The sequence below is a fragment of the Nansenia antarctica genome, assembly GCF_963989245.1.
Source record: "Nansenia antarctica genome assembly, chromosome: 16".
NCBI classification, from domain to species: Eukaryota; Metazoa; Chordata; class Actinopteri; order Argentiniformes; family Microstomatidae; genus Nansenia; species Nansenia antarctica.
The window spans coordinates 13,717,954-13,740,453 of record NC_137686.1 but is presented as its reverse complement, the minus strand read 5'-3'; the positions used below and the strand labels follow the sequence as shown (position 1 = coordinate 13,740,453).

Sequence of the window (22,500 nt, the reverse complement as noted above, 5' to 3'; positions counted from 1 at the left end):
CACGCGTTTATACCCTACCTCCCTTCATCCTCACCTCAAATGCTCCCAACTCTTCCATCCAAAAGGTGCTTTTGTTAACATTCATCATCAGTCTTGACTAAATAGAGGCAGTTTAATCTAAGTGTATTTTAATGGAACACTTTCAGAAGCAAAACCAATTACATCAACTGGTCCAACATGGGCTGGATTAAAAACAACCTTTCATGCGAAAGGAGCGAACGCTACGATCCTATTCGGTCTAAGGCCTTGGGAGTTAATCAGTTTCACCTGCGACCGGGGGTTGCGCCGTTTCGACGGGGGGAACTTGTAGACGTTTTATATCAGGCATATGGACCTGTTTATGTACAGCATTTAGCTGGGATTTGACATTAGACTGCGGTACTTGTATGAGATGACTGAGAAAGTCCGGTCGGTGATGTCACAGAGGGCAAATTTGCTCCAATCAGTTTGAATGAACTTCCACTTTAACCGTAATCAAGACAAACGACGTCAAAGCCCCCATACACACAACGAATCAAAGCCAGTATTTGGAATCTACGAGAGAGCGGTCGGTTTACAACGAAACCAAAACAACTTAAAATAAAGTATACAACGGTTTGATCATCGGAAACAAGCATTGTTTGAATGGAAGCCGTGATTTAATATAACGCTACGGGAATATCACGTTTTAAAATCATTGCCACGCTACATTTGTTTACCTTGTCCCCTTGACAATACCTATAGTTTTGGGAAGTCTATTTCTCAGCGCAGGGCAGTAACCAGCACAATATATCATAAAATAAACACTTAAAATTGTTAATAAAATAAACACTTGTTTTAGTCACGATTTTCGGATTTGTTGTGTAACCGTTGTCTTAGCAATACTGGTAAACGGTAAACGGACTGCACTTATATAGCGCCGAAGCGCTTTACAAAGGCCTCTCATTCACCCGTTCACACACACATTCACACACCAATGGCGGCAAGCTATCACGCAAGGCGCCGGCTCGCTCATTGGGAGCAGTTTGGGTGTCAGTTCAGTGTCTTACCCAAGGACACCTCGACACGTGGCCAAGAGGAGCCGGGGGGTCAAACCACTGAGCGTTCGATCATCTGCCGGAGCCACAGCCGCCCCGATTCTGCACTCGAGGCCGTGATTTATGGTGGAAATGCTCACGGGTAGGGAGAGTTATTAGTTATAACTCAAATAAACTCCTACTGCGGGATATCAGTGTTCTAGGTGTTCTACCAAAGAATGTGAACACAATAATAGAAATATGCTAGAATATGAGAACAGTAACTTTTCATAATTTATAGATATTGCCACTGTCCTGAAAAAAAAAAGCTCTGAAAAATGCATGATGATGAATGGTTATTGCTTCGAGAGATGAAAAAGAAGAGAGGAGAGATAGATAGCGGTAGACAGAGAGAGAGCGAAAGTGAGGGAGCGTGAGCGATTGAGATATATTTTTTGTACATTTTTGGCATTTAGCAGACGCCTTTATCCGAAGAGACTTACAGAAAATACATTTGTCTGAGTAAGTGAATCATCTATCCATCAGATATCGCAAGAAAAGTAATCTCTTTCTACTTATCTCGGGCCAGGGGCCATTGGCAGTCATAATGCTAGAAGAAGCACATTGTTAATGTACAATAGAGAAACTGAGCAGGGGGATGGGGAGGTTTCAGGAGAGACAGTTAAGGTGTAGCCTGATAACATGGGTCTTCAGTCTACGGCGGAAGATAGGGAGTGACTCTGCAGTCCTGACGGCGGTGGGGAGCTCGTTCCACCGGCGGGGTGCCCGGCAGAGGTGGAGGAGCGGAGTGAACGGGCAGGTGTATGGGGGCTGACCATTGCTTGCAGGTAGGAAGGGGCAGTTCCCTTTCCCGCCCGGTAGGCGAGCACAAGGGTCTTGAATCTGATGCGAGCTGCTATCGGGAGTTAGTGAAGGGTGCGGAGGAGAGGGGTGACATAGAGAGAGAGAGAGAGAAACGGCGAGAGCGAGAGAGAGAGAGAGAGATAGACGGCGAGAGAGAGAGAGACAGAGAGAGAGAGAGACAGAGAGAGAGAGAGATAGACAGCGAGAGAGAGAGAGACGGCGAGAGAGAGAGACAGAGACAGAGAGAGAGAGAGAGACAGAGAGATGGCGAGAGAGAGAAACAGAGAGAGAGAAACAGAGAGAGAAAGAGACAGAGAGAGAGAGACAGAGACAGAGAGAAAGAGAGAGACGGCGAGAGAGAGAAAAGGCAAGAGAGAGAGAGAGAGAAAGTGCTTGCTCTCGCGGAAACCAAACTAAAGTTACCTGGGCCCCAGTTCGTCCTCGCACCTCCAGGTGAACTCCCCGAAGCTCTCGTAGTGCTGGTTGTAGTGGTAGAGGACGCGGTGCAGCGTGGGCGAGCCCAGGTCCATCAGGGTGTTGTAGGCCGTCTGCTGCTCCTTGCCGCTGGTGTAACCGTTGAACAGGTTGTAGATCTTGTCTGCGATCTCTGCCACGAAAAAAGAAAAAAGAAAAAAGCAAGCATGAGATTTCATCTCAGCGGGTCGTAAATGAAACGACGTGTGTAGTTGGGGTGAAATGGGGCATGCCCCGCCCACCCTAATCCTCCCTCGGAGAGTTGATTTGCATTCGCAGCCGTTTGGCTGACAGTTCCAGCGTCTACTGTGTGAACCCATCTAGACTCCACACGTTCGTCTGGGGACAGGATCGCCATCGTGTGTGCGTATTGTGTGTGTGTGCGTATGTGTGTGTGTGCGTATGTGTGTGCGTATGTGTGTGCGTATTGTGTGTGTGTGTGTGTGTGTGTGTGTGCGTATTGTGTGTGTGTCATCGTGATTGAAACGCAACCATAACACCTGCAGCACGCGCACACACACACACACACACACAATGTGCACACACACACACACACACACACCTGTGAGGGGAGCTCACCTTGGTAGTGAGAGGGAGTGGGGGGGGCTCACCTGGGCAGTGAGAGGGGGGGGGGAGGGGAGCTCACCTTGGTAGTGAGGGGGGGGGGAGGGGAGCTCACCTTGGTAGTGAGAGGGGGGGAGGGGAGCTCACCTTGGTAGTGAGAGGGGGGGAGGGGAGGGGAGCTCACCTTGGTAGTGAGAGGGGGGGAGGGGAGCTCACCTTGGTAGTGAGAGGGGGGGGAGGGGAGCTCACCTTGGTAGTGAGAGGGGGGGAGGGGAGCTCACCTTGGTAGTGAGAGGGGGGGGAGGGGAGCTCACCTTGGTAGTGAGAGGGGGGGGAGGGGAGCTCACCTTGGTAGTGAGAGGGGGGGGAGGGGAGCTCACCTTGGCAGTGAGAGGGGGGGGAGGGGGGCTCACCTTGGTAGTGAGAGGGGGGGGAGGGGAGCTCACCTTGGTAGTGAGAGGGGGGGAGGGGAGCTCACCTTGGTAGTGAAAGGGGGGGTGGGCGGGGGGCTCACCTTGGGCCTTGACGTCGTCCACCGCGGGGCAGGGGGTCTTGATGGTGACGTCAGTGGGGCTGGACCTGCGGCCAGTGTTGTCTACAGCCCACAGCCTGAACCTACACACACACACACACACACACACAGACAGACAGACACGCACGCACGCACGCACACACACACACAACGAGTTATAAAGTAATTAGCAATTGCAAAGGGAGTGAGAGCAACGACAATTCAATGAAATGTGTTATAGCGGGTCACATGGTGTAAGAAATGTGTAATATGACGTGTAATATTAATGTTTCAAGATGTACTATGAGGATGGAGGGTCCTTCATCACAAGTAGTAGAGGTGAGTTCTCCCGCTTACAATGTGAAGAGTTTTGGGATGATGATGATGATGATGATGATTATTACTATTTGTGATTTCAATCATGAGCACACGAGCGGTCCACAACAGACCAGCGTCCCTTCTGACAGAACAGAGCGCAGCTCCAGCCTTCGACAAAAGCGAGCGCGGGAGCTCTTCAATCATTTAACTTGAATAATATCGCCCCCTAGTGTACGCCGACGCACACAGCCACACTGCAACAACCACGCTGCAACAACCGCCCGCGGTGGGTCCCAGTGAAATACTGCTGCTTCTCCCGAGGCCCGCGGAACACCCGCTGCTTGACGTACGAGGCCCTGAGAGGAGGACGACACCTGACGCACGCCGCCCAACATCTCCTGGACAACCACGGGCATCCTCGCTGACCGGGAGTCGAAGCGATGTAAAGATAAACGATAAAGAGAGAGAGAGAGAGAGAGAGAGATAAAAGTGTGTCGCGTGTGTTTGTGAGGCTGAGGTCTGAGGCGGATGTGGCTGCAGCAGCCGTCACACACACACACACACACACACACCCGCCTGACCAGACAGGCCGCGGCTGCTTCAGGGCCCTAATCTGTTCAGCGTGGCTTCCCCACTTTAGCCGAGCGTGTGTGTGTAAGTGGCTGCATGTGTGGACCGAGGGGAGGGGCGCGCGGGGGGGGGGGATAACAGACCAGAGAGGAGGAGGAGGAGGAGGAGAGGAGAGGAGGATGAAGGGAGCGGGGTGGAAGTGTCGGAGGAAGGAGGAGAGGGTGGGGTTGGGGGTGGAGGGAAGGGGGAGGAGGTTGGGGTGGGGGCGGGGGGGGGCGGGTCGGAGGAACTAACGCTCACTCGAGAGCGCGGTCCAAAATCATTACACACTTGACCCCTGAAAAACACACACGCACGCACGCACACACACACACACACCGACGTCGGTCGTCAGGCCTTCCATGCGGTCATTAAAAACACACCGCTGGCCCAACCAGGCCCCCGCGGCAACACAACAGTGACCTCACTAGGGACACGCGCACACACACACACACACACACACACACTAGGGACTTCCTCGAGCCTCGGCGTAGGCGTCCGGCGGGGGGATGACATCATCCGACCGGCACGCCGGCGGCGGTGCGGCCTGGGGAGAGACGGAGGAGACTGGGAAGCGTCACGTCCAGTAGCAGGCGGAGGACCAGGATGACCATAAACACCCCCACCACCTGCACACGCACGCAAGCACGTGTCTCCCCGGGGCACCCGGCGCATCAATCACGTCTCCGGAGACGACCGTCACCGTTTCCTACGGCGTGTGTTCACAAGACCTTTTGACTTCGTAATACTATATTGCGTGTGGTTTTTTGTGTGTGTGTGTGTGACATACATTTACACATATTCATATGGTTTTGAACAAGAACCTTTGGCTTGGCATGTTTGTGTGCGTGTATGTATGTGTGTGTGTGTGTGTGTGTGTGTGTGTGACGTAGTGCACATTTACACATATTCAAGGTTCTGAAAAAGTCTTTTGACTTAGTAATACTATATGCGCGTGTTGTTTTTGTGTGTGTGACACATTTACACATGTTCTAGGTTCTGAACAAGAACTTTGACTTGGTAATATATGTCTATTTTTTGTGTGTGTGAGACATTTATTACACATCATGTGGTCCTCGGTGGCTCAGTTGGTAGAGCATGCTGTTAACTACACAAAGGTGTTGTTACTGGTTTGGATAAAAGTGTCTGCTAAATGGCATCTACATCTTTTTTTTTCTTTTTTGGGGGGCATTTATGAATGAATGAATGAATGGTCTTTATTGTCATTGATATAGTACAGGTACCAAACAACTAAATTTGGGAGGGGGGGCTCCCCTGGTGCTAGGAAAAAAAAACTAAAAACAAGAAGGGAAAAGAGCTGGTTTACATAAATAAAGGCTATGTACACTATCCACTATACTATACGATACAAATAAAACACTGTGCTGTACTCATTGCTATGCTATACCTATTCTAACATTTCCTATCTCTGAACCTTATGTACCCGAGGGTTGTCATATTACACATAGTGTTATTGCACATTCATTTAAAGTGTCGCAGTTTGCAGGTTTGAAATGTTCACAGTTGTGTTTCAGTGTTGCACTTGATTTCAATCTAGTAGCTGCCATCAAATTGTCTAGATTGTCCAGGGCCTAGAACCTAGGTCTTTGCTGTGTTCAGGGCCTGAATGGCCCTGGGGTAGAAGCTGAGCTTCAGTCTGTTTGTCCTTGCGAACATGGTCCTGAACCGCCTGTTCGAGGGCAGCCGAGCAAAGTGTTCGTACCCAGGGTGGGATGGGTCTCTGGAGATCTTGGAGGCCTTCCTGAGGCAGCGTGTGTTGTACAGCTCTTCCAGAGAGGGGAGACGCCTACAACCGCAGACGCAGGGCGGTTGTTAGCAGACGCCTTTATCCAAAGCGACTTACAACAAATACATTGACTAAGTAAGTGAATCATCTATCCACCAGTCATAGCAGGACAAAGTCATCTATGCTCAGGCCAGGGGCCATTGGCAGTCGTAGTGGCTGTTCATTTGTTAATTGTCAATTGTTCATGTTACCCTGATCAGGACCCCACAATGATTCCACAGTTAACACCGCTAACCCCATTGTTCAGAACCTAACAGCAAGTAAGAAGTATGACAATCCATTGAACTTCCTATCTATATATTCACGGTGCTACGTTACTTTCTCAGTCATGTTCTGGAGGAACGTCCTGCTGTACGGTGGGTCCTGGGGGGGGGGGGGGGGGTCCTGTGTACATTGAAATGTCACCTCCGTGTGTAAACATTGAGTCAAGGACGGACGTTTTCTTTCCGTGCGCCGCTCGAGCGGCTAACGACGGTGATGCAGCGACTCGTGTTTCTGCTATTAGCATTAAGTGCTCCGTTGACGCACTTTCAAGCCGTTCCAAAACATGAGCTACTTCCCCTCGCTGTCTCTCTAACATATTTAAGAACACCCCTGTTTGAACCTGCGCTTGTCTCGCACAAACAAGCACATACAGTACGCACACACACACACACACACACAGACACGCACACACACACACACACAGACACACACACAGACACAGACACAGACACAGACACACACACACACACACACACACACACACACACACACACACACAGACACACGCACACACAGACCCGCCGAGTGATTCCAGACCAGGCCGTCCCCAGCAAGAGAAAATGAATGTTGTTCTTCCATTAAAAGTATGTAGTGTTTCCATCGTATTACAGCATACAGAACACATCCAGGAGAGGGGTGGTGGTGTGGTGGGGGGGAGTAGAGGGGTGGGGGACAGACGGTTGGTGGCGGTTAGGCCAAGGTCTCCCCTCTGTACAGCAGACAGTTATACATACCAGAGGCGGCAGATGTTTTATTTATTATTTTTATTATTATTATTATTATTATTATTATTATTATTATGTTGATCATTCATTCAAATGACGGTGGAACAGCTAAAGGATACAGTCATGTGAAAAAGATAGGACACCCCATGAAAACCTTTGTCTTTCACAACATATGGACATTTGATGTTCATTTGAACAATATTGAGAGATGGAGGTACTAATATAACTAAACAAATAAAACAGAAAAAATAAATAAATATATATTTAAAATGATTTGTCAATGTAATTAATAGAAGAAAAAAAAATCTTGTGAGGAAAAATGTAGGACACCCACACATTTATTACTACTTAAAATACCTAAAATTAGAATCAAACGCACCACATCAGGTGCAAATGATTAGAACATCGTTAGAGAGGATTTTGGAGGAGCCTGTCTTATTTAAACCTCAGACATTTAGTTTGGTTTGCTCTTGATGGTAGAAGTGAGTGGTATCACCATGGCGAGATCAAAAGAGCTCTCTGAGGCCTTCAGAAAGAAGGTTGTAGATGCGTGAGAGTCTGGGAAGGGATTTAAAAAGATCTCCAAACAATTACAAATCAGCCATTCCACTGTCTGGAAAATAATTTACACGTTTAAAACAACTGCCAACATTGTCCTAGCAAGTTCAGCCCAAGAGCAGACTGCTTAAAGATGCTTAAGGAAGTCTCCAACAATCCAAAAACACCATCACGGAACCTACAGGTAGCTCTTCATCTTATCCACCTCATTTTTCTGGTTTTCTGCTCGAAATGACATGCCCACAGTGAATATAGAATATCTCCACAATCACAAGGGCCTTCATAATGATATTGTTATCAAATGAAAGCTAACACCTGTGGGGTGGCTGTAGAAGTGTCAGAATCAAAATATATGTTACTGTGTCAGAGCAAATAGAGCTAGAACATTATAAAACATCTCAAATTCAGTTTCCGCCTAAAAAAAAACTAGCTTTTACAGTGAATATCACCTTGGAAACCTGATAACGAAGCCCAAATCATCTAGGAATCAGTACTCCAGGGTCTTATTAGTACTTGTGCCAAAGTCGATGCTAGTAATGTGAGCAAATGCAACTTTGTACCTGTTTTAGTACAGGTATGTTTAGGCGGACACCTATATGTTTAGGCCATTTGGAGATATGTTGGCACCATCTTTGACCTTTGACCTTTCTCATGTATCAGATTTCTTTCTTTTTTCTTTTTTTGGGGGGGGATTTTTTTTGGGTTGGCCGACCAATGGTATGGACATTCGGAGTTGAAACTGGACATGACACATTCTCCAGTTGGAGAAAACTGGATGTGACTTAGGCCGTGTTTACCGTCTCGGGAAAAAAATGGTGGCATCGTATAGCATGCAAAGTTGTGAAAAAAATGTGATATCGATGAAGAGAATTGATCGAGGTAAACTCTTTATATCACTTCGGATGCCCATCGGGGTCCGTTGGCTCCTATGAGTACACGCATCTACCACCAGAAAGAGACAGCACAAGTTTGACTTTCATGGGAGGTGTGCAAGGAGGAAATTCTTGCTGTCAAAAAACCCTCATCGGGGCAAGACTCAAGTTTGCCAGAGAACACCTAGACAAACACCAGGACTTCTGGAACAATGTGCTTTGGACAGATGCAAAGTTGAATTATTTGGGCACTGTAACAGAAGACATGTTTGGCGCAAACCAAAGACAGAATTTGAGTGCAAGAACCTCATACCACCCGTGAAACATGGGGATGGGGATGGAAATGTCATGGTTTGGGGCTGCTTTGCTTCAAGCATGGCCTGGCCAGCTCACCATCGTAGAATTCACTATGAATTCTTTATTGTATCAGAGGGTGCTTTGGGAAAATATGAGACCCAGACCAGTCGATGTCAGACTGTTATAGGAAATAGACAGTTATAGGAAATGTCTAATTGAGGTTATTTCAGCCAAAGGGGATATACCTAACTATTAGGGCATAGGGTGTCCTAACTTTTTCCTCAGTAGGAATTGGCATCTGTATTCATTTGTTGTTAAATAAATGATAGCAAAGTTACATTTTCATTGTGTTTGGTTCAATTACATCCCCTTTATCAAATATCGATATGTTCATATTTCTTAAAAAAAGACGGGGTGTCCTCAATTTCTCACATGACTGTATGTTTCGATAGATAACCAACCGCAAAAAAAGACATATCTTCAACACAAAATGAAGCACTAGGATTCAGGCTCTAGATTGTAGCGTGCATGGAAGGGAATGAGGAACGGTGTCAAACACTTCTGTTCCATGTATTCCAGTGAGCCCCATCCTCTGATGTCTACCTCCACCAGCCTCACCTGATCATAAAGGATTCTAAGCAACATGTTCCACGTGTGTTTGAGCTACAGACCCCAGAAGTGTTCTGGACGGGCAAGGTACGGTACGTGTAGGTGGTAGTACGCTAGCTTACATGTACAGTAGGTGGTAGTAGGGTAGCTTACATGTACAGTAGGTGGTAGTAGGGTAGCTTACATGTACAGTAGATGGTAGTACGGTAGCTTACATGTAGGTGGTAGTACGGTAGCTTACATGTAGGTGGTAGTATGGTAGCTTACATGTACAGTAGGTGGTAGTAGGGTAGCTTACATGTACAGTAGGTGGTAGTACGGTAGCTTACATGTACAGTAGTTGGTAGTAGGGTAGCTTACATGTACAGTAGATGGTAGTAGGGTAGCTTACATGTACAGTAGATGGTAGTACGGTAGCTTACATGTACAGTAGGTGGTAGTAGGGTAGCTTACATGTACAGTAGGTGGTAGTAGGGTAGCTTACATGTACAGTAGGTGGTAGTAGGGTAGCTTACATGTACAGTAGGTGGTAGTAGGGTAGCTTACATGTACAGCAGGTGGTAGTATGCTAGCTTACATGTAGGTGGTAGTATGGTAGCTTACATGTACAGTAGGTGGTAGTACGCTAGCTTACATGTAGGTGGTAGTGCGGTAGCTTACATGTAGGTGGTAGTACGGTAGCTTACATGTACAGTAGGTGGTAGTTAGTATGCTAGCTTACATGTAGGTGGTAGTATGGTAGCTTACATGTAGGTGGTAGTAGGGTAGCTTACATGTAGGTGGTGTCGGCATCCAGGCAGCGGACGATCATGCTGATGGATGACGTGTTCTGGTCAGGGATGTCCCCCAGCATCACACACGGAGACTTGGCCCCTGACAGGATGTCATCCACGAAGCTCAACATGGTCTCTGCACAGGATGGGGGGGGGGACACAGGAGGGGGCAAAACACATTAATCATGGACACATGTCTATCACACATGGACTTGTGCTGGTCAGGGGGAGCTTCTGAACGCAGTTTCCACCTGCTGGGGAGATAGAATGGCAATTCACAAAGAAGAGACAGTTCTACATTTGCATACTATTTAGTATGCATGGGGAATACATTGTTACATACGTAGGAAGTGTGCAAGTGTGTGCAAATTGGGACACACTGGGACATGGGGGAGGCTGGTGGAGGTAGAAATCGGAGGACAGGCTCTCATTGTGATGCATGGAACGGAATGAGGAATGGTTCCTAAACATTCCAATTCCATAATAATAATAATAATAATAATAATAATAATAATAACTTTTTATTTGTTTAGCTTTTCCTGCAAACGTTGCAGCTCAAAGTGCTCCAATCATTATATAATCATCATTTAATTATTTAGTCATTTAAAGGCAATATTAAAAAGGTGTGTTTTTAGTCTTGACTTGAACATATTTGCTGAGGTTGCATCCCTAATGTAAACTGGCAGTGCATTCCACAATTTGGGTCTCATAAAATGAGAATGCAGCCTCACCAAATCTCGTCTTTTGTACATGTGGTACACAGAGAAAACTGTGTAAACCATACATCAGTATGAGCCCGTCCTCCGATTTCTACTTCCAACAGCCTTGCGTGTACACAATTACCTCGTTTCCAATCAACCAGCAACATCACCCAAACCTTGACCACCACACAGTGAGGTCTAATGGTCTGATGGTGATCCACACAGTGAGGTCTAATGCTCTAATGCTGATCCACACAGTGAGGTCTAATGCTCTAATGCTGATCCACACAGTGAGGTCTAATGCTCTAATGCTGATCCACACAGTGAGGTCTAATGCTCTAATGGTGATCCACACAGTGAGGTCTAATGGTCTAATGCTGATCCACACAGTGAGGTCTAATGCTCTAATGCTGATCCACACAGTGAGGTCTAATGCTCTAATGCTGATCCACACAGTGAGGTCTAATGGTCTAATGCTGATCCACACAGTGAGGTCTAATGGTCTAATGGTGATCCACACAGTAAGGTCTGATGGTCTAATGGTGATCCACACAGTGAGGTCTGATGGTGATCCACATGGTGAGGTCTAATGGTCTCATGCTGATCCACGGCTCAAGGTTCTGTGGTAAAGCACTGCTTGGGATAGTAGGTGACAACTGATCTGAAGTCTGATCTGAGTCTGTTGTATTTGCAGATGTGTGTCTGAGAGAGACATGGGGGGGATATGAACACACACATACATGCAGGCACGCACGCACACACACACACACACACACACACACACACACACACTCTCTCTCTCTCTCTCTCTCTCTCTCTCTCTCACACACACACACACACACACTCACACACGCACACACACACACTCTCTCTCTCTCTCTCTCTCTCTCACACACACACGCACACACACACACGCACACACACACACACACACACACTCCCGCGCACACACTCTCCCGCACACACACTCACGGACACGGACACACACACACACACACACACACTTGAAGAAGAAGAAGAAGAAGAAGAAGAAGAAGGAGGAGGACACGTCTTTATCAGCTACATCACAGCATCACTCCACCTCCACCGCCAGCGAACAACGCTGTACACCGCGCGTCTGAGCAGCATTCTTCTTCCACCTGCATCAATCAAACCTCTCGGCCGCGCAGCGCTGAAGGACTCCAGGCCTGTAGGTTTCTCTCACAGCGTGAACAACATGTGCAGCGCGGGGCAGCCGCCAACATAACATCTCAAACAGAAAGCCCACTCAGAGAGCTCAAATAACACACGCCACAGCAGCAGCAGCAGCAGCAGCGCGGTCCAGAACACCCTGCTCGCCCTGTCTCCCATCAATCAAAGTCCGAGGCCCGCAACATTGAAGGACTTCGACTGTTCTGTACCGTTTCTCTATCCGGGGGGTACCCCCCGCCCCACGAAACAAACATGCATCCGTCCACACGGAAACCGTGTTCGAGGGGCTCTAATAATAATAATATGCCGTCCTGTATGTTCTCATCGGAGTGGCAGGGCGTGAGGGGGTTGTTTTCCCAGCTGGCTGTACATGCGTCAAAGGGGGGCATTTTGCGACGAGAGCTATGCGTTTCAACGGAAGGGGGGGACAGGACGCGTCCTCGTTTTGGGGGGCTCAGAGGTAAACGCGAGGCTGGCGGAAGGTAGGAACAGACCGAACGGAGGAAGGACAGGCTCGAGGCTCGTTGCAATGTACGGAATGGAACACACACACGGCGTGTTTGATACCGCTCCTCAATCCATTTCATGCGTTAAGACGAGCGCCCCCCCACCCCCCAAAAAACTTCTGAACACTCCAGGTCACCAACTGGTAAAAACATTGAGGGCCGTGCCAGTGAAAACAGGGGGCTGAGAACAGGTCTGTGTACCAGCTGTCACTGGGAAGTATTCACCTTCAGCCGAGACCTACAGAGGAGAGCGCGGAACAGATAGAGACTGACATTCATTGCATTGAGTCGGAATATCTGTCTAGCGTTAAGAAAGTTGTGCTGGGCCAGAACGGTGGAAATACATTGTTGTGCATCAATATTGGACCGTTTTGGTGTGTCTGGTGAATGCGTGTCCTGCTTCAGGGATGAAACCTCATATTATTATGAAGGTTAAATACGTTTTCTGTAGATCGCTTCATTCACGTTTTTGTTTTGTTTTTCCCCACTCTGGGTGAATGTCCTCGTATTGTCCTCGATGAACTCAGTGCCATTTCCTTCAAAGTTGGAATCAACCAAGTTGGACGGAAGATGAAATAAACACTTTCAATCCAAGAAGTAGTGGAGAACTAATGCTCCAAAATCGGGGGGGCTGGAGGGGGGGCGGGGGCTAAGCATGTGTGTTTCGAGTTAGTAGATAGCTGTTACAGTACAGAGTAAAGAACAGTCCTAGGCAAGCAGCCTCAAAACAAGCACATCCCACACAGTGATATATCAAACATCACCCGCATTACGTTACACATAAGCAACGCTATCGCTTTGGACTTAATGTCTGTAATATGATAATCCATTTATCGAATTGAAATACACTAAGGTTTCCAGGTATGATGTAATGTGATGTACTGTAACTTTATATGTAAGATAATGGATATAAAACTATTAGAGCTAATGACAATTGTAGCGCTTGTGTTTTGAGCAGCGCTCTGAAGTCAGAACATTATGTATCATCCAGGAACTAATCAATCAAATTTAGTTTATTTACAAACTACGGTAAATTATGGGAGTATTTTGTTGTGGTAAATGAATCTCACACACACACACACAACATGCAACAGCACAACATTGTGCAACGACCTTATATGGGCGTTTCGAAGTTGAAAAACTTTCTTGGGATCATGACTGTTTGACGGACAGCAGAAATAAATAATGGTTATGGAGCTATATCAAAGTATTGCTTGGGCCCTTGACGGGTGCTTACTCCAAACCACTTGGATACCTTGCAAAATACCATCATCAAAGGGTGATAAATTTCGTTATCAGAGCTATTCGTGATGCCACTTAATCACAGCAGTATCGGTGCCCAAAAACAGGATAGAGTTTCCTTCCAAAATGTCATTTGGAAATTACCAAATCATGGTCCAAGAGCAGTGGTTCGTAGTGTTTCCCACTGTGAGAGACCTGCGATGGAAGGAGACCAGGAGTAGCCTTGTGAGAGAGTCTTGTGGTCGGTAGGCTTTCTCCCTGACATTCTGGATTAGGCTACTTCAGGTCTTTACTGACGAGCCAGGTTCACCTGGGATGACGCCCTTCGGATTGTCCTCAGTTGACATCGTTGTACCTGATGATCTACTGATTGGAATGAAGAGATCTATTGCATTTAATTATTCGTGATTGATAGGTAATGTTTCATACTCTTGTTTGATCCCAGTTACGGTGTAATTACTTGTCAACAATCAATGGTATAATGTGTTACATTGAATCCCCAAGTAACCAAACATGTTATTCATAAGTAATAACCATGTAATTTCACTCTTATCATGTTATTTTATAGTTATTTCTAGGGACCCCTAAAATAAAACTCTACCTTAAAAACCGCTGCCACCATCTGAAGCACCTGTCCGATCCATTAACGATTAGAGTGAAGAATATTGGCTGGAGCGAGCAGGTCTGCTAAACTGACTGCAAAACTTCAGAAGGTGAAACAACCCATAATTCACTTCAAACTCCTGGCACGGGGTGAATTTTCCCAGGATTCATACCCAAAGAATGCCTAATGTAAACAAACTCCAACTGAATGACAAGGTCCTTAAAGGAACAGTTCTGTGAAACATCCTAGCTGCTCGAAACACTTCAGGTCCCGAGCTCGAAGCAGTCTGTTGTTTCTGGAGAGGCATAATAGTACACAACGTGATGTGTTTAAATCAATTAAAAAACAATCGATTGAGATTGGGATTGGAGATAAAACATTGAGAATGTGACAATCAATCAATCATAAATAATCAATAGTTTCTCATCATCCTCGATGTGTGGATGGACATGTACACAAGCCATATCTTGCATTAATGACTGCTGCGCATACAGTAGGTAACCATGGGAACGCTTGTGCACATTCAACAAGCCATGAACTGTGTAAAGGTTTAGCTATCAAAACGCCCCCGGAATTAAAATGAACCCCTGTGGTGCGCCCCCACAGAATCCCTGAGAACCCGACTTCCTTCCCACGTTTTACAAGGAGCGAGACACGTTAATAATGGTGCATTCAAGTGCCCTCCGGATACTCTCGGGCTTCCCACCGAGATTTAGTATAATCGGCTCATTCTTAAATTACTTTGAGGTCTTGAGTCGGTCTTGAGTCTCGACTCCTATTTCCGAGGAGTGATTGAACGCAGCATTAGGCATTACTAGATAGAATCCTTTGCTTGGCAGCAGACTGGTCCAGAGGGCATCGGAAAACAACGTTTTCCGCATGAGTTCGACTTGGATTCTCCTCTTGCAATGTCACCTTCAGTCTCCATCGCCAGTGTCAGGCGTCACTAGATATCAACATGGACATTGATTCCTCAACAAAGGAACAGGGCCTGAACTTGATCAACTGTAATTCTTGATAAGGGAGATGGAGTGGGAGAGAGAGTGAGGGAGAGAGGGAGGGAGGGGGAGAGAGAGAGAGATGGAGAGAGGGGGAGAGGGAGTGAGAGAGAGAGAATAAACAGAGACAAAGTGAGGAGAGAGTACCCTTTGCCCGGACACGCACAGAGGCTCTATTGTTCAATAAACAGGTAAACATTTAAACCTGAACAATCCCTAATCCATCACAGAAGTCAGTTCAGTCAGCTAAAAAGCCTCACGTCCAAACTGCTGCATGGGAACTTTACCAGTTCTATTAAACATGGACTTCTTAGGGTACCAGCGCGCGGTACTTGGCAGGCCCGTCAAAGACTCAACAAATAACATCTGGATCTTGTTGTCTACTCTGATGAACAAAAAGACAAAGGAGAGATGGACAACAACAGTTTGTAGAGGGGTTTTTGCTTCTTGGCACTTCAACGCCAGAAAAAATGATTAACAGACTTGATCTCCCACATGGAAAGTATTGTCTTGTTCAGAGGAGAGGCGGAAATAAAGACCTAATTGTAGGAGGGGAGGAGGGGGGGGTGTCATTTTTAAAAGTGAAGTTTGCTTGGAGAGGGCGGGTAGGAACAGCACAGTGTGCGTGTAGTTTCTCACCACAACTTCTTTGATAAGCAAGTTCTTCCTCTGCCATTTACGTCACGGCAGCTCTTACAGGGGTCATTTGTGCTGCATTGCTGTCGATTATTGCCTCATGTCAGTGATGAATGGTCTTTCGAGAAATTCGGCGAAAGCACATATTTCGACATTTCAACTCGGGGCTGACAGCGTTTTGGGTCAACGCGCTGCAAAGCTGAATTCACAATTTGCCAAACTACGTCAAACCACGTCAAACCAAACCACGTAAAAAAAATGTTTTTTAAATAAATAAATAAATACCTCCTAGTTTTCTGTTTGTGTATTTTATTTGTCATCTATAAACATCTATAAAGTTAGATGTTTCTCAGAGAGTTATCACACAGTTATTACATTAGTTACGACACCACGCGTAGAGCAACTTATTCCCCTCTCCGGTTCTTCTAATAAGTTCCAACCGTCTCTACCAGTTTTAACAGTATCCTGTTTCCGACGGCGACCAAACAGTCTCCGCATGGTAGCACACTGCGGCTGACACGTCGGGTGGTTCTGTCTGCAGGTACTGTAGTGTAAAACACATGGTCGTTTTGGTGGTCGAGGTCCAATTCCCCCCCATCCCCCCCTCTTCTCTTGGCTCAGCCACTCATGCCTTCTGGACCACTGGCTGTGTGGACTTCATTTGTAGGATAAATATTTGCCTAGGAGTCAGGTCTGTTGTTGCCAGTTGTCAGAGCTGAGCTTGAAGCTGGTAATGGGGTTGTTTTTTTCGGTTTCTCTCGCTAACACTGAGTGCTTAACATCGTGTCTGTTATCACTGTCGTTTCTTTTTTTTTTTACAGGTCGTTTCGTGTAGATTTCTGAGGAAGCGGACAGTCGTGAAACCGCATACAGCAGGAACCAGACTCTGTTACTGTATATCTGCTCTGGAATCAATCTTTCTGCACTCAGTCAATAGGGGTCAGATTAAACCATGTTTTCGGAATCGACCTGAAGTCGTCAATACCATCCTGAACTTCGTAAATTATAAAAAAAAACTTTTACTTTACACTCCTCTTGCGAGTAGACGTGAGATCGCAATAGCCAAGAAGCCCTACAGTTTACCGTACAAACACACAGGTGTCCATCCTTAACATCTAACGCGTACACGTCAGGAGAAGAACCATAAATTCTCGAAGACAACCCAACAGGCAATATCGAAGACAGCCTATAGTTTACCGTACCTACAGTTCACCGTACAAACACACAGGTGCATCGACCCTGAACATCTAAACACGCACACGTCAGGAAAGGAACCAATTCACATCAATTATTCTCCTGCCTTTTCGTCTGGGTCTGATCTATAAGTTGATATACACTGTTGATATACAGCAAATAGGCAGCAAATATGCTTTGATACACAAGGGAATACGCAGCGAAGGCTTTGATATGAAGGGACGTGGCAGGCCTGCGATGCCCGCCGCTCGGGGCACCAGATGTTGCGGCCTGCAGAGGGGGGCACGGTGCCACATGGGCGCCGGGCCATGTGGACCACATACACTTCGGGGATGGGAAACACAAAATCACCAGACTGGACTTTATTGGGAAGGTGAGTTCCTTCCACTCCAGGCTCCCGTCAACTACCAGACGCACTTCGTTTTCACAAGTTTGAATTTATAGATCCATGACTGTATGTCATAACACTGTCTGCGTGTGTGCGTGTGTGTGTCTGTCCTCAAAGACCTTAACCCCTTGTCTCCCCTAGTGATGTATTGACACTGGGTTTTTTACGATGTTTGAGGAGCTGAACTTGCACGTCTGGGGTGCCGGCTGTGCCAAGGTGTGTGTGTGTGTGTGGGGGGGGGGGGGGGGAGGGGGTGACTACAGCCTCTGGTTGTGCCCGTGTGTGTGTGTGTGTGTGCGCGTGTGTGTGCGTGTGTGTGTGTGTATAGGCCCAGGTGCGGGGTTGAATGTCTACAGAATGTTTCCTCGCTCGTTTCACAGCTGGACGTTTGTTCCCTGGAAGAGCACGCGTGGGTTGGCTTCACGTTCGTTTTGTTACGACCTCTTTCAGCTGTCAACCAGCTAATCTTCCTTTAGAGCCCTTCAAGATATACTAAAGATAGATCAAATAGACATAACGTAATACACACAATAAACAAACATGACAGACAATTGCAAATCGTACTAGCATGCGGACATAGAGACATACGTGATATGAAGGGGCCGACATAGAGAGGTTCTAAACAGCCATGGTTTTATGTTAGCCTGTTCCCACAGTGCACCTGCCCCGGCACCTGACCTTGCTCAGCAGATGCGGTGACATCATCAGACGGCGCCCAAGGGGAGCGGCGAGGTGGAAACATTCCTAGAGAATGAAACCTCGTCTTCCACCTTCGGGCACGCTTCCCTTTCGGGAGCCTTTTCCTGTTTTCTTTCTCTCTCTCTCTCTCTTTCTCCCCCCACTCTCTCTCTCTCTCTCTCCCCCCTCTCTCTCCCCTTTCTCTCTTACTTTCTCTGTCGTCCCTCTCTCCCGCTTTCTCTGTCTGTCTCTCCCCCTCTCTCTCTCTCCCACCTCTCTCTCCCCCCCCCCTCTCTCATTCTCTCCCCCCATCTCTCTCTCACCCTCCCTTTTCTCTCTGTCTGCCTCTTTCTCTGTCTCTGTGTGTGTCCCCTTTACTTTCCTACTTTCTCTCTCTCTCCCTCCCTCCCTCCCTTCCCCCCTCTCTCTCTCTCGTCCACTCGTCCAGCGATCAACTCGACTCCACAGAAGGGCCAGTGTTGTTGTGGCACCGCCCCAGGTGGAGGGCATGTGGCGGGGTGGGTCCGGGGCGGCTGGGCCGGGGTTGGCCTGGCCCGGTGGTGGCTGGTGTGAGTAATCTGTTTATGGATTGGATGTCATGTCCCGCTGACCCCCGAGTAAACCCCGTCCTCATTGGGCGATCAAACATCAACCGCCGCTGACATCAACCTTGACGGAGGTGGATGTTTGTTTTCAAAGCCCTGGGTAGTCTGGTACCGGGGGCTTGTGATGACTGAGAGGACAGACTTCCGATTCCACATCTGGGAGAGGGGAGGGGGGGGAAGGGGGGGCTATGATGTCAAGTTGTGTGCCTGAATCCCATTATGTTTGGAGATTAGCGCGCCCCAAAACAGCCCCCGTCTGGAGACGACCCAGGAGACAGCCATTAGCTATGATATACAGTATGTTATACACTCACCCGACGCTTTATTAGGAACACCTGTACACCTGTCAGCCAAGGGCCGAGCTGGTGGAGGTGGTGGAACGGTGCGGGGGAATGTTTTCTTGGCAAACTTTCGGGCCTGTGAATACCAGTCAATCATCGCTTGAATGCCACAGCCTGTTTGAGTATTGTTGCTGACCATGTGCATCCCCTTCGAGGCCACAATGTACCCATCTTTAATTCAGTGTTCTTCAGTGGCCTTCACAGTCAGAGCTAATCATATCGTCGTACCAGAATCTCAAAGGAATGTTCTACCAACCAACATCTTGCGGAATCAATGCCACGATAGAATTGAGGCTGTTTCGAGAGCAAAGAGAGGCCCTACCCCAGTATTAGTAGAGTGTTCCTAATAAAGTGTTCAGTGTTGCACAGAGTACAACAAAATGTATTTTCTTGGCTCTTGGCACAGGGTGAGCTATAGCCAGCGCCCCTGGAGCAATTAGGGGGTTAAGAGCCTTGCTCAAGAGCACAACGGCAGTGGTAGGCACTTTAGATATGATGCCCAGCAACCCTCCAGTCACCAGCTCACATCCGACTCCCTCCTGAGGCGGGGATCGAACCAGCGACCTTCTACCCTAACCTGCTTTTACTTTAGTCCATCGGGTTGAATACCGCAGCCTGTTTGAGTATTGTTGCTGACCATGTGCATCCCTTCATGGCCACAATGTACCCATCTTTAATTTGTTTGTCAATTTAGTTGGTTAATCAGTGTTCTTCAGTGGCCTTCACAGTCAGAGCCAATCATGTCGTCACGTCGCAACATGATGTCTCTTGTCTCTGACAGAATCTCCCCTCCCCGTCCACCCCTCCTACCCTAACCTACCCTACCTACCCTAACCTACCCTAACCCTAACCTACCCTAACCTACCCTAACCCGCCGCCCCTACAGTACCGGCCAATGAGAAGGAGGCACATTGTTTTGTAAGATTGTTATGTCAAAATTAAATAAAAATGTCATCCAGGTTCTTGTGCAAAAAAGGGGAGAATTCCCCCCATGTGGTTGTGATGAGGGCTTACTACAGAAAAACGGGCAAAAGATTCAGAGACTCTTGTTCTTCTTTGACGTTCCTGTGGAATCCTGTCAGGGCTTCTCTGGTGAACACGGCGAAGAAGCTGTTTTGAGTTGCGTTCAAGTCCAGACCCGACGGAGATGAAGAGGGCTCGCCCGGAGCAGGACTGACAGTCGGACTGCCTTTTCCCAGTAAAGAGGTGAGGCATCAGCCCTTCATCCCAGAACCTCCTCATCCATCACTTTTTCAGAAAATCCCACAGTTGGACTTCCCATAACCTGCTGTTCTTTCTTTTTCTTTGAATGTGTTTTGGGAGTACGGACGGTCAGGGTTTGGGATGGGGTTGGGTGGGATGGGTATAAGGTGAGGGATGGGATGGGATGATAATCTCTAACCTCAGCCATTGTTTTGGATTTCAAATCCTAACGTTTGGGAGTGGAGAACCAAAAGAAACAATGCTTCACTGGCTGGAATGGGGGGGGGGGGGGAGAGGGGTGTGATGGGGTGGGATGGAGCTGAAGGGGTTGGGATGGGATAGGGTGGGATAGGGTGGGTGGCCATACAAACTAAACCCCTCCGTTGAGACACTGTATGACAACACAGATGGACAGACCCGAGGTCCGTCTACAGTAGCCAATCAGACAACGCAATCAGATTACAGAAACGCATTGTGGGAAACGTCAATAAGTGAGGATGGAGTTTCAACTCAACGACTACCAACTTAATAACTTGTGATGGAAGTTGTCAGTATATCTGATTATGTATTATCAATCTAATGTAGATGAATGTTTCTGCCAATAGTGATTTAAACAAGCACGTCCTGACATCTTGGTGGATGTGTTCAGCATAATGTCGGATGGCGGTTCCATGCCAACGGTGTGACAGCAACCACCGAACAAACACATTTACATATACATACATTTACAAAAACAATTACAAATTAATTTACATCGAGACGTTTGAGGAAACAATAATATTTACATCTTGATGTAAATTCATTTGTAATTGTTTTTTTAATATCATTTGTTATAAAATATACACATTTGTGGATTATATTATATTAATATTTGTAATGTTATTGATAAACAAATACAAATCTAGAAACATCTAACTCAACGGGTAGTAAACAGAATCTACGACCACCTCTCTTCCTGAACGTCCTCAAGACCAAGGAGTCTCTGAGGTGGAGATAGTGGACAAATTAAAATACCTAGGAGTAAACATTCACAAAGACCTGACATGGAGCAGCCACACTGACAGTGCCGTCAAGAAAGCCCAGTAGTGATTGGACGACCTCAGGAGTCGAAAGAAACTTGGCCTGAGGCATCAAATCCTCTGAGACTTCTGCCACCACCACTTCAGCCTCCTGACGAGCTGCTTCACCACCTGGTCAGGCAGCTGCACCAGCAAGGACCGAGAGGCGCTGGGAAGGATGCTGCGTACGGCCCAGAACATCCCTGGGTGTGAGCTGCCCAGCCTGGGGCAGGAACTATACAACCGCAGGAAGTCCCTGAAGGTCACCAGGTCATCACCCAGCACACACCCACTCTACAGCCTGTTCTCCCTGCTACCCTCAGGCAGGAGGTACAGGAGCCTAACAACACCGACAAACAGACTGAAGAACAGCTTCTTTCCTCAGGCCATAAGACTGCTAAATAAATAACACACACATACACACACATACACATACACACATTGACACGACCACCCCCTGCATACGACACATAGAAGCACACCACACACAGACACGGACACACGCACGGACGGACGCACGGACGCACGCACGCACGCACACACGCACACACGCACACACGCACACACACACACACACACACACACGCTATCCAACTCCTGTGCAACATTCTTCTGAATGTATATTTTGTGTGTGTAATTTATCTCATTTTAAATATACTTTTTTGCCTCTTATAGTTTGTTATTACATTTGATATGTCTTCTTATATGCACATCTTGTAGCATACAGTTCTTACAGGACATCTTGTATCTCGTATGTTGTATAGAACAAACATCACATCATTTACAATTCAGAGGTGTGCAGGCCTATGAGACTTCGAGGACAAATCCAATTCCATGTGCACTGTATGGCAAGGCAAGGCACGTTTATTTGTATAGCACATTTCCTACATTCAACAGGGGCAATTCAAAGTGGTA

At 47.2% G+C, this 22,500-nt stretch overlaps 1 protein-coding gene across 1 annotated transcript in view; it reads right to left on the bottom strand.

Annotated features, from left to right (window-relative positions):
* astn1 (astrotactin 1) overlaps nt 1-22,500 on the bottom strand; it is a gene marked incomplete at both ends in the record, with an annotated part of 161,393 nt that overhangs the window by 5,622 nt on the left and 133,271 nt on the right. The window contains 5 exons of the mRNA XM_080546888.1: nt 2,283-2,466; nt 3,412-3,512; nt 10,241-10,376; nt 15,743-15,867; nt 21,674-21,841. Of these exons, the coding sequence (XP_080403014.1) occupies nt 2,283-2,466; nt 3,412-3,512; nt 10,241-10,376; nt 15,743-15,867; nt 21,674-21,841 (714 nt within the window). The remainder of the gene's footprint in view (nt 1-2,282; nt 2,467-3,411; nt 3,513-10,240; nt 10,377-15,742; nt 15,868-21,673; nt 21,842-22,500) is intronic.